The sequence below is a fragment of the Pelophylax lessonae genome (genome assembly GCF_965119305.1).
Source record: "Pelophylax lessonae genome assembly, chromosome: 1".
NCBI lineage: Eukaryota > Metazoa > Chordata > Amphibia > Anura > Ranidae > Pelophylax > Pelophylax lessonae.
The window spans coordinates 306,554,979-306,568,340 of NC_138768.1; the positions used below are offsets into that span (position 1 = coordinate 306,554,979).

Below are 13,362 nucleotides of genomic sequence, written 5' to 3' on the forward strand. Positions count from 1 at the left end.
GCTGCCCCCCCTTGCTTGCTCCAAGATGGACTAGGGACTATGGGATTTGTAGTGTTCAAAGAGCAGTGCACATAACCACAAATAACGTACACTGCTAGTCCCAAACAAACGGAAGCAAGGGGGAAAAGAGAGGCTGGCAGCTCATGATGAATGTTACAAACAGGCAGAAAAACACCGACAATTTCATGAAAAATAGATTGCAGGGCTATTAAGTAATAGTGGATGTGTATGGATTATTTTTGGAGAAGAAGGATATCGTTTAGTATCACTTTAATTTTAACTCATGTATTCGTTAAATAAAATAAAAAATCTATATGTTATTACACAGAACTAGCATAAGTTTTACTTCTAATATTTGTTGACTTTAATACCCTGTACTGCAGCACTGAGACTGACAGTGGGGGAATCAACCAATCAGGCTCTAGTGATTTTTTTTCAATGTTTTCAGTCTAACCAGGGGAATGCTGACAGGATGATCTCACTGTGTTCCTTTTTCTTTATTGGCCCAAGATGTGGTTTGTACTGAATAGGATCATCTTTCTTAAAACATATCTAAACCCAAACAAAAATTATATTATATTTTAGTTTTTTAGCCACTGTAGTGGCTGCATTAGTTTTCTTTTTTTCCTTTATTTCCCCTTTATTTTTACTGGCTAATTCTGTAAATAACATGTTTTCTAACCCTTCATTGTTACATTCTCTTACTGTAATGTATCTATGAAGGCAGACATGGTTGTCACAGAAGTTGGACCAGAAACATGCCTGCCTTTACTCATCTCCATTACATGGTAATTTATGGGATTAGTAGTTTATGCAAGAACAATATAATTGTTTCTGCTTTCTTTTTAGCATACAGGAAGTGACAAGGACACTGCATTTCTGGCAAGATTAACAGCCACCTCATCTAAGGATTTGTAAAATGCAATACATTTTTTATTTTTTGGGGGGTTTAGATACACTTTAACTGCAGTGAGGTCACAAACCTGTTTTTTCTGTCTAGGAGTGGAAACTATATCACAACACTGAAAAGCTCCAAATTACTATGCATTTTTTTTTTATTGTAATTAAGTTTTACAATTCTATTCTTGAATTGAAAATTATAAATAGATCTATATAGAGTTAAAAATTATATATGGGCCTTCTTCCCGTCTTCCGGGATCGCGGCATCCGGCCATCTGATTGGCCGGAGCCGCGGTGACGTCGCTCCCGCACACGCGCGCGGGAGCCGACAGTCACGGCACGGGGCTCTGAAGGAACGGCACGATCGGCCGTTCCTTCAGAGCGCATGCGCCAGTGACATCACTGGCTGCATGTAAGGTAAATATCTCCTAAACGGTACATGTTTAGGAGATATTTACAGTACCTATAGGTAAGCCTTATCATAGGCTTACCTATAGGTACAAGTTGTAGAGGAGGGTTTACTTCCTCTTTAAAGAAACTAAGAATGATCTCAGAAGTAACTCAAATACAAGCTTGATGCATCTGAAAACGTGATGCATCTGCTCATCTACCAGGGCCATTGATAAGGGGGTACTACCAGTGGTCTTGTATGGGGCCCAGGCACACAGGGGGGCTCAGGCAGCAGGGGGAATCAGATGTGGTCAGGACAGGGAGGATGATTGGTGCTGCTGGCTTGCAATTAGAGGAATAATGCCGTGTGTATCTCCCCCTGCCACAGTTGAAAGCCAGTTTCTCCCTCCAGCCTGCTTTCAGCTTCTGCAGGGGGCGACACACAAGGCATTATTTCTGTAATTGCACCCCCCGCAACACAGATCATCCTCCCTGTCTCTCCCAGCCATACCAGCTTCCCTGTCCCGCCAGTTGCTGCAGGCACAAGGGGGTAAGGGGGGATGTTCTGGATGAAGAGCTGGGGAAGGTGCAAGTAAATATGTCCTTTACTAGCCTCTTTCTTTTCCGAATGAACACCGTGAGTAATCAGTACTGTGCTCATTCATAGCTGAAGCATAGTAAACTTTATTAAATCAATACAATTTTATATTTTTAATTTATCACCAATTTTGTAACTTATGTTGTGTGTGTCTCCGCTAATAATGACTTTAGTGTATTTTATGTAAAAACATCGGTTTGATGTTTTCGCGGCGGGATGATTTTTAACAACAGCCCTGCATCTATCCATACCTTAAACATGTTTTGCTTGCAGTGGATTAGACTTTATATATAACCAATACTTTTTGTTGTCTTACATAATTATACAGTCTTGCATAATGTTGGATGATGTAATACTCATGAAAATAAAGGTTCAGTAGTTCACAAGAAGTCTGTATTCTCACTGATATAGAGCAGTTACTTTGTTTAGACTATCTGTTACTCATTGATCTAAATTCCAGCAGACCTAGCCTCATGGCCTAGTCTGTGGATGTCACAGAATATCAGATGGTTGGTAATCTTGTCCATTTTATAAAATGTCCAGTCATTTGGCAATCAATGTCATGCTGTTGTTGCTAGGCAAATATTTATTAGCAATGAGGATCATTTTCAGGGGGGATTTTCTTGGAATTGTTCTTCTTTTTTTTTTAACTGACAACTTGCGGGGTGTATGATGACTGCTAATAATCTGTCTATGCAAGTACCAGATGTCGCATTTACTTGGTTATCTGCATTAAAGCCCTAAAGTGCTTGATTTACCTGTACAGCACCTGCTGTGGTTCAGTTATGCTATGCTACTAAGCATTTTGTTGCCAGGTAATTAAAAGAACACGTTTTCCTCGCTGGAATGAGGTCTTAGAATTTGATTTACGAGGAATTGAAGAACTGGATCCTGGGGATCAAGTGATCAGTATTGAAGTTTGGGACTGGGATATGGTTGGAAAGAATGATTTTCTTGGACGTGTAAGTGTCTGTCCTCCATATTCCCTTTTTTCTGTCCGTACTTTGTTTCTCTTTCCTACTGTTTCATTAGATTTCTTTACCTATTGTATGAATAACCTTCCTTTCTTCTGTGACTCCACATATGTTTGAAAAATGTCTTCCATCACTCACCCTGTCAACACCCCCCTCCAGGTGTGCTTTCCCTTGGAGCCCCTTCACAGAAATCCTGCGGTGACTGGCTGGTTTCGTCTCCTGCCTTTTGGAAACACGGATGAGGAGAATGGGTAGAATATTGCTTAAATATATTATCATACCATTACATTGTTTCCAAAAGGAGAGCAGTGGAGCAATGGGACAGTGAACCTTCTAGTTTTCTCATCACTTTAACATGTCCACTCAATTCCATAATGAAATAATTAGCACATTCGAAATAAAACATGGTGTATAGAAAATTCCTTTTTATCTGAAACTGACAGTAATAAAGAAAAATAATATGCATCAAACAAAAAGTTAAGTTCTATGGCATACTTTATTTTACGTAACACAATAAACCAGGTGTACATAGTAGATGTGAATAACATTTATCAGGACTTGTTTAGTAATGTTAAAGAGGTTCCACCACTCATTCACGTGGCTTCCTCTGTTCCCAACACTCATTTGAACTGATAACGCTACTTGAATGAGTGGTAAAATGTCTTCATTGTTACTGAACAAGTCCAGATGAATGTGACTACTATCATCTATACCGTTACCTGGATAAATGAAAAATTTCATAGACATCGAGGAGGTTCTACACCCCCCATCCAAACCAAACTCCCAGTACCTCTCTCCCTTTCCCTTTACTCTGTTAGTTTTCGATGCATTGGTCAAGTCCATGAGATGATTAGCTTTGGCTTCAGCCTAAAAAATGTACCCTTGTTGTTCCCCTTTCAACTTTGAGGAGTAAGGCTCCACAATCCTTGTTCACATTATCCCGTACTTTATCCTGTACTGATGTTATAAGCACATTGTGTCTTTATCACATATACTTATGTACTGTATGAAGGCATTTGTATCTAGTATTCAGATATGCTTAAAGTATAAAATAAAGCCATTACATGCATTACCAGATAGTGTTGTGAACATAATTTTCATTTCATCATTAAAGGTAATTTTAAACTAGAAAAAGCATATCTCAAGCTTATATATAGCTTATTTATTATTATTATCATGTGGTGATTGTATTTAGCTCTACTGTAATTGTATGGCTTAGGGCAGCATCATCTGATGCTGCTAGTTCGCAAACTCCCAATGCCCCTGACAGTTTGGGGCTGAATGTAGTGAACACCTATGTAGAAATTAAATGCTGGCTCTTATGGTTTAGTACACATCTATATTAATACAGGATATTAATGCACATTTTCCCATATGTGGTTACTTAGTCATGTGGCTCTGTCTAACATATTATTAAAGAGAATGGTATAACACATTAAAATCAGTTGCAGGTTTGTGTTTTCTGGGTTTTGTAAAGGACCTCTATTGTTTGTATGCCACTGTGCATCCTATCTGGACTTGTTTATCATTATTTTTTTTTTCTAGAGGGAAGCTTGGGTCTCTGCGTGTCAAAATCAGCCTGTCTGAGGAACGTATCCTGCCCTCTGTGTATTATCAGAACCTCATTCAGCTCCTGGTAGAGTCTGTTCAGTCCCCTGACCAGGTTGGATGCACAGATAGTTGTCTCTTCACTGGTAGCTAGTGGGTCGTATGTAACATTTCTGTGCTTTTATCCAGGGTGACTGCAATCTGCTGGCTATACTAGAAGACATGTGTTCTGCTGAGAGCCGACAAGAAGTGGCAGTTAAACTGGTGAAAATCTTTCTAGGACAGGGTCTGGCAGTAACCTTCCTTGACAGACTGAATATGCGAGAGGTGAATCGAACTGGTGAGGTCATCTTTGTCAAATGCTTTGTATTTTCATTCTTTTCTTCATGCTCCTATCCCTCATTATTTTATTTCTGTCTCCACATCCATGTTGGAGCATTAAAGGGGAAGTTTGGTGTTCTAAAAAATACACACACTCACACATACTCCCCTCTATACTGCAGCATTGGTGTGATGCTGCAGCTGTCCCACTTTGGCTCTACGTCAGACACTGCTCTCTGCTTTGCCCCTCCAGCGCTCACTATATAATTGGGAGCCTAGAACTATAGCCTGCTATGAACTGACTCTGGGTCACAAGAGTGCAAATGTAAGGGTACTCCTGGGACCCACAAGAGAAATATAACCCAAAAATCTTTGGCCATACTTCTCTTTGAATATGAAACAGCATTAAATGTGCTTTTAAAAATATGGAGACATTTATCCTTTCTGCACTTCACTGAAAGTTTTGACTAATGTAAATGGCTCCAGGTGCAAAACTGGTCTTGTCCTGGAGTCCCAGAGGTGCTCACTACCAAGTCTTTCAAATCATCATTCACTGAGAGAAATATGAAGGTTTTCATTACTAGTGACCTTCTGGAAATGCTAGTTGCCTGGATGCCATGTTGATCCAATCACTTCAATGCTTTCTGAGTCCCTTACCTGGAACAAGTATTCAGCAAGTGAAGTCAGAATTCCTAATTTGTATGCTTGTTCTGGGCAAGTAACTGAGGAAGTAATAAAGTCACTAATTTTGCATTGCGATCTTCAGATTTCTCCCAATGAATTTCTGCATCCTAGAAAACACGGGAGTCGTTCCTCTACCTCTTGATTTCTCAGCAGAATTGATGGAAGAATATGAAAATTGGGTGTTAACTCCATGTTTTGTAATAAGTTTGAGGTTGTAAATACAGTGCCATGGGACCAGCATGTTAAGTTAAGTTGTCTGTTTTTTTCTAACATGGCAGTCTTCCTAAATTACACTTTTATTTTTTCTCTTATTTATAGGTGACCCAAATACTCTTTTCCGGTCAAATTCACTTGCTTCAAAATCAATGGAGCAGTATATGAAGGTAAAGTAAAATCTTGTTCCTACAATATTTTTTTTTAATTCTATCTACTACAACACTTTATTTCCCCCTTAAAGTGAAACTCTGGCCAGACACCATTTGTCTAGTTTTGGAGAGTGTAGGGAAGGGTTACTCTTGGGTTAATATTGCTAATCCTCCCCATTGGAGTAGATTTATTCAGTGAGAATGGGTTTACTCATGTGACTGGAACTACTCTCCTCAAATAGAGGCTTCCCCTCTTTGCCTTTTTATATGATAGCTATAAAAGTTTAGATTTCCCTTCGCTTTCTGTCTTGGTCTTTAGGACATGTATGCATCTCCCTAAAGTAGACAGACTTAAAAATTAGACAAAAGTTCTGTCTTCCCTACTCGTTTACAAATGTTGGGAAAATACACTGGGGCTGGAGTTCCACTTTAATTTTATTCTCTGCACGTCATTTAAATCACCTACAGTTTGCCATTCTTCTGCCAGATAGTGGGTATGCCATACCTTCATGAAGTACTTCGACCCATTATTACCCGGATCTTTGAGGAAAAGAAATATGTTGAACTGGATCCCTGCAAGATTGATCTAAACCGTAGTAGGTAAGAAGCCAAAACAGGCTACATAGCACATACCCTTGAGATTCTCGGACTTAAAGTGATTGTACACTTCTAGACATTCATTCCTCTGTTATCAGAATTAATCACGTCTGCCAAGTTTTCCTGACACACAGGCCGAATGTCAGGTGGAGGCATTTGGCTCGTGTGTACGACAGCCAGTCCGACAGAAGCCTAACCCCAAACGTCCAGTGTCTGTGGACGGGGCATGACTGGAAAAAGTATACCGATCAGCATCTGCTTAGCGCTCTTAACCAATGGTTGAGAGCGCTGGCCAGTTTGGTCTGCTTTTCCCCCTCACTCTGACAGCCTGAAACATTGTTCCCCTGCTTGAGTCCCCACAGTCTTCCTTAGCTTCGCCAAGTGTGCTGTATTCTCAGAGGATTTCACTGCAATTATGCAGGAGTTCATGGGCTAAATTACAACTTAGATTGCGGACTCTAACCACAGAGGCTGTAAGCATACCTCAACCGCTTTCCTTCCAGAATCATTATCTAACCTGTCTGGAGCTTTAGGTGCCTCTGAATCTTTTGCTGCGAAGGCTCTATCTGATGAAGAGTCTCAAAGTTACAGTCTAGTATCTATTTGAGAAGTATTTTATCAAGAAGGGGGCAATTCCAATTGTTGATCCAACAGTATCCTGTTTGGAAAAAGTGCTCACCATTACTGTAGAGGATGCGCCAGTTATTAGGGATCCTAAAAACAAAATCTTTTCTGTGGCAGGTCCTTGCAGCCTGCCATGGCTGTAAGGTCAATGAAAAAAGCATCCAAAAGGTACTGAGACTTTACCTTTTATATAAAGTAGTGAGAATAAAAAAAAATAAAGAACTCATTGGCTCAGGTTAGGCTGCTTGCAACAGACAGGTCTACCATTTAGTGGGTACCCAGTGGGTTATTAGGGAAAAAAATATATGCCAATAGAAAGAGGGCTTGACAAAATAAGAGTCAAATTTGATTTATTGTTTTGCACTCAAAAAACAGCAAACATGTTTTAAAATGTACTATTTGTAAAGCGCTTAGAGCTCATGCTGACTGCCCTACACTACTGTGTAGCCAGGTTAGCAGGAGTTCTCCCAACTTATTTCCTGATTGCGTCTTCTATTGGTAAACATGTAGATTTAACTAAAATGTTGGTTTATGGAGCAAACTAGGAAGATTAAATAAACAAGCAATGTATAACAAATGTCAAACTAATAAGCTTAAAAGCAAAAGAAGGATGCCATAAATTAAATAAGTCCATAACCAGTTCATAAAGTAAATCCATCCAGATAAAGCATATCTTCCATTAAAGAAAGTAAAAAAAAGCACAGTGATATCCAAATCTTGCAAGTTGCAGGCTGTGGAACCCAACACTTAGAGGTGTTCAAGCTTAGCAAATGTTTAGCCTCAAAACAGAGGTAAACAGCACAAGAAATATCCCGGGGCTGAATGGATTTCTTCCTGCTTCAATTACACCAGAGCGGAAGCCTGCTCCGACTGTGATCCCTTGGTTGCCTCCTTGTCTCCATGGTAATACAGTATGCTGCTCAGTAGCACAGCAGACATGCAGGAAAAGGGATGCTCTTGTACTGTAGTAGTAAAACTTATTTTAAAAACTTCCACTTAAATAAAATATATTTTCTTATTATTAGTTTGACATTGTTACACATTGCTTTTTATTTATTTTATCATATGAGATTTGTGGTCACTTTGGTTCCACTTTGTTGGTAGGTGCTGCATTTGCCCCTAATCTGTTAGGTATTTACATATATTGATTCCTTGGTAACCCAACCCAGTCACAACACTCCTTCTCCTAAGGCCATTAAGTCTTCCCTTTGTTACTTCCAGGCTTCAGACTGCAAGACCAAACCCATGCCAGGAGCCCAGTTCCTCCGCAAACCTTGGGCCTGAACTTCAGACAAGTCCTTTTTGACATGAAGAACACCCCCAAGTTTCACAGTGGTGGGGCATCTGTTTGCCTTTGCGGACATATAGAAAGAAAAGCTCTGAAATGTCTGCGTGCCCATGGTGTTTTCTAAGGGGCACACTTAGAGTATTGCTCTCAGCCTCCCCCCCCCCCCCAACCTTTGTCTTTCAACTTTCCTGTGTCACTGCACAGTTTGACAGACCTCCATGCAGCCCTTGCAGATTATCCTAAATGCGGGGTGATGATTGCCCAATTTCTTGTGACAAGAAGTTTTTAGCGATTTTATTACAACCTTTTTGCAGTTCCTAAACCAAAAGAAGACATTCATCCCATATTGGATCCCTAGGCTCTCAATGTCTTCATTTGGACTCAAAATTTCCAAATTGAATCCACTGGATCTGTCATAGCCTCTCTCCATTGAAAAGGGATTTCTGGTCTCTGTAGACTTTAAGGGTTCTTACTTGCATGTTCCTATTTTACCAGCACATCAATGATTGTTTTCTGCACCCTGTGTGTTAACCAAGGTTATAGCCCTTGTGCTTGTCTTGTCATGTTCCCAGTGTGATAATTTCATGATCTCATGTTGAAGCAGCAGTTGGCATCATCCTTGTACCATTTTTTAGAGCCGATTGTCAGCTCTCTTGTAAAAGCAATCCTAGCGGCATTCACCCTCACCAGAGTATAACCCAGGTAGGAAGAGAAGGACACAAAGAAATCTAATGCTCTCCGCTGGGATGATTTTAAACAGTTAAATATAGCTAATAAACTTACAAACAAGGCACTCGATAGTGCATGTATACAGCCATTCTGTAAGTGATCCAGAGAGGATGTGCCCATCAGGAGGACGCCGGAGCATGGACCGCTGCATTTCTGAAGCTGAATACATAGATAGGATATTGCAGCGTCCTAGTACAGTATCAGTCCAGCTTTTGAGACCATACATCAAAAAAACTAATAATTAAAGAATACTAAAATATATATCGGAGCCTATCTGCCAGACCTCACACAAACCTCTCAATAATAACTAAGTATTAAAAACCTAGCAAACATCATACAATACATATGGGCTCCCAAAAGCAGAGATGGGATACAGATCTCAGCAAAGAATTAATGAATTTTTCCATATACCATTAAAATAATAATCCTCATAAAAAAAAATATATATATATATATATATATATATATATATATATATATATATATATGTATTTTAATAAAATTTATAATATAATTTTTATAATATTTTATGATATTTTTAGGTTTATTATACATAATATGGGCAGGATTTATTAGTAATTTTAATGTATTATCTTTTATGAGGATATATTTTAGTATTCTTTAATTATTTTAAGTTTTTTTGATGTGTGGTCTCAATAGCTGGACTGATACTGTACTAGAACGCTGTAATATTCTGTCTATGTATTCAACTTCAGGAATGCAGCGGTCCGTGCTCTGGCATCCCCCTGATGGGAGGGGATAAGAGACTTTCAGCCAATTAGAGTTTACCGCTGCGGGCCAGCTTGGCCTTTAAATTGTCCTTTGCACATTTACTCTCCACCACTACTGAAGAAGTCATTGCCTCACACGCCGGCGTAACTCGTCACATCCTCTCTGGATCACTTACGGAACGGCTGTATACATGCACTATCGAGTGCTTTGTTTTTATAAGTTTATTTGCTATATTAAACTGTTTAAAATCATCCCAGCGGAGAGCATTTGATTTTTTTGTGTCCTTCTCTTCCTACCCGGGTTATACTTATGTCAGGGTGAATGCAATCGGATCCCGGATGTCCCTTTGGTGAGATTCTGCCAACCATCCATTAACCCCTGATGGGTATATGCTGCATTTGACCCTGGGTTATTCCTGGGTCAGAAATAAAGGTGAGAGGCTTTAATTTTGCGGTGGTGGTGTACTGGAGAACGCTCACGGAGGTGTAGATTTGGATACTGATATATTGGGACCACAGCATCACTTTTTACTTGGACTTTGATTTTTTCACATGATTTCTTGTAGCACTTACATTTTTATGTAATTGTTTGAGTGATACACTCTCTGATTTGATTACTTGAGTCACATATCTAGCACCTATTTATGATCTGGCGCAGCACTTTTTTGGTTATATATTATTGTTTAGTAGAGTAGGAACACAGTTAGTGTTTGCAGCCAGATATTGTTATTTTGTTTGACATGTTATATCTAGAGTGTCACGATTTATTTTTGCACATACCTTTCACATAATTATTGCACTGATATATTTTTTATATTATTATTCTTTGTCCTTTTCATTAGCAGCAATAATGGATGTTTTCAATTATTTGGAAACAAGAAAAGTGAAAATCAATTACATCTTTTTAGGTGACAAAAACAGAGGCAAACATGAGGATTTGTCTCAATGCTTCAAAAAATTAGGCTTCCTGATGGACAAGAAGACCCGAGCCTGGTGGGATATTGTTTCTTATGAGCAATATCTTACCAATCATCTCATCCCAAGAAGGCTTAGGTGGGATGTTCCCCCTAATGATGGGTTGGAAGATGAGGAATCTCTAAGGGAAGGGTTCATATTCTTTAACAAGAAAGGTCCGGAGCTTTTGGAGTTCCTACTACAACGTAAATGCAGGAAACTGCTATTGGTGGAACAGAACATCTCAGACCTTAAAGTTAAGATTGAACCACTTAAAGACTTACCTGAATTCATTAAATTAGCTGGTGAACTAAAGAAGAAGTTAGAGAAGACTAATAGGGACACCCAAGAAAAGAAAAGAAAGAAATTTATTAGGGATATGGGGCAATGGGGTTTTTAAGTGGCAAAAACTCCTCAAGGATGATTTATTGAACCCATCCCGAGAGAGCACTCCTCAGAGGGAAGAAAGGGACCCACCCTCGGATGGAGGGATCCCTTTGCCCCAGGGTTTGAGTGCTAGGGGAGGGGGGAGGAGTACAGGTGGGAACCACTCTGATGCCCCGACCTTCCACCCTCCGAATAGAGGTAATTGGAAGAAGAGATCCATATAGAGGTAGAGGTCATTGGGGGAATGCCCAGGGCCCTAATGGTTACCCCCAAGGGAACTGGGGTCACCCTGCTCCGAACGGACCTCAGGTTCCATATACTAGAAGGAAATATGAGTCTACCTATGACCCTCCTTGTCCACCAACTCAGTATGGTGTGCCCACCAGTAATCATTACACCCCATTGTATCAGGGTTCCGATGCAGGCCCTCCAGATGTTTTTTTAGAGAAACCCAGTGCCCGGTGGGGGTATGGGGGATCAACTGGAAATCCATCTGGGGGAAAAAGAAGAGGAAGAGAGGAAATTGAGCAGGAAGACGCATACAAAAAAGAAAATGCCTGTAGGTACTGGGATTTTCAACATTAGCGGCATGACTTTAAGTAAGGATGAAATTAAGGTTCTTGATAAGGGGCTTATATATGCCCCTACCAAGAATCTTAATAAATTTGACACATATGTAAACCTCCAAAAATTTGTACGCACCCTCAAACAGAAAATTTTTTTTTTAGATAAACCTGACAATAGACCCCCAGTAGTAGAGAGAGGGCAGCATTCCACCTTGAGGAACAAGTCAGTTTTCAACCCGCTCAACAAGGACAACAAATATGTTGAGGTTTTTCGCAATTTAGTGGTTGCTGATTTGGAGAGTTTACAAGTGAAGAAAGTCCATGACCCTCAATGGATTAGGAATGGAATAGCTAGCCTAGAGAAGAATGAACAGCTAGTGATACGCCCGGCAGACAAGGGCGGAGGATTAGTGGTAATGAGTGTTGAATACTATAGGGAAGAAATGATGAAGCAGCTCTCTGATAGAGACACCTATGATCCACTCAACCGCAATCCCTTGAAAGAGTATAATGGGCCATACACACTATAAGATTTTCTGAAGACTTTTTCCTTTAGATTTACCAAAACCATATAATATGAGGTCAAACCTAAACACTTTCAATTTGTATGCAATCTGGCATGCCCTTGCACTACATAGAAAAGGTAAATCTGAAGGAAATCCAACCACAAAAGTTGGATAGTGTGTATCCAGCTTAAAGCTCTTTTGGAAAAATAAGACAAAAGAGGAGTTAGTAAAGATATCCTAGCCAAAAAGGAAGCCCAGTAGCTTAACCCCATTGCTTGCAGAACTACCATTATATACTTTCTCCGAAAATGCATAAAAATGCGATTAGACCTCCGGGAAGACCGATCATTAATGGGATCGATTCCCTGAGTTCGAGGTTAGGCCAGTATATTGATTTTTTTCTACAGCCCCTGGTCATGCGCACGGAAACCTTTTTGAAAGACACCAAACATGTTATTCAATGTTTACAATCTCTAGGTGACACTGAGACCTGTATTCTGGCCACAGCTGATGTAAGTTCCCTATACACGATTATATGGCATGAAGCAGCCCTAGAAGCTGTGAAGTGGGAATTGTGTGGTTCAGAACTGGAAGAGGAGCACTCCAAGTATATTGTGGAATGCCTCAATTTCTGTCTCAGTCATAACTACTTTTGGTATTCTGTAGATTTTTATCTTCAAATAAGGGGCGTGGCCATGGAGGCGAGATTCGCTCAGAGTGTAGTGAATTTGTTTATGGCCCAATGGGAGAATGATATTGTTCTGAGGGATGGTCCGGTGGAACTCTTGTGTTACAAGAGGTTCATTTACGATCTGTTGAGTGTTTGGAAGGGTGATATTCGATCATTTAACCTATTTAGAGAAAAAATGAATATGAATAATAGGGGTATTGAGTTAATTTGGACAGTAAGTACTGAGCTTGTGCAATTCCTGGATTTGGAGATCTTTAAGGGTCAGGAGCAAATCTTCACTAGGAATTTCTTCAAGCCCATGGATAGGAATTCCTACCTACCCATAGACAGCTATCACCATAAAAATTGGTTATTTACCATCCCTAAAGGACTGCTGATTCGAATACGCAGGAATTATTTGAGCCAGGCAGATTACTTCTCACAGTCCAGGGTTCTCATTGATCGTTTTAGAGATAAGGGCTACGATATGAATAAGCTTTTGTCAGATCAAAGAGAAGTAGTAGCCATGG

At 39.9% G+C, this 13,362-nt stretch overlaps 1 protein-coding gene across 3 annotated transcripts in view; it reads left to right on the forward strand.

Moving 5' to 3' along the window:
• Nucleotides 1-13,362, forward strand: part of RASAL1 (RAS protein activator like 1) — a 262,021-nt gene that overhangs the window by 204,597 nt on the left and 44,062 nt on the right. For all 3 annotated transcript variants that reach the window (XM_082272516.1, XM_082272517.1, XM_082272518.1), the window contains 6 exons: nucleotides 2,704-2,850; nucleotides 3,022-3,113; nucleotides 4,408-4,525; nucleotides 4,600-4,750; nucleotides 5,734-5,798; nucleotides 6,268-6,380. In XM_082272516.1, the coding sequence (XP_082128642.1) occupies nucleotides 2,704-2,850; nucleotides 3,022-3,113; nucleotides 4,408-4,525; nucleotides 4,600-4,750; nucleotides 5,734-5,798; nucleotides 6,268-6,380 (686 nt within the window). The remainder of the gene's footprint in view (nucleotides 1-2,703; nucleotides 2,851-3,021; nucleotides 3,114-4,407; nucleotides 4,526-4,599; nucleotides 4,751-5,733; nucleotides 5,799-6,267; nucleotides 6,381-13,362) is intronic.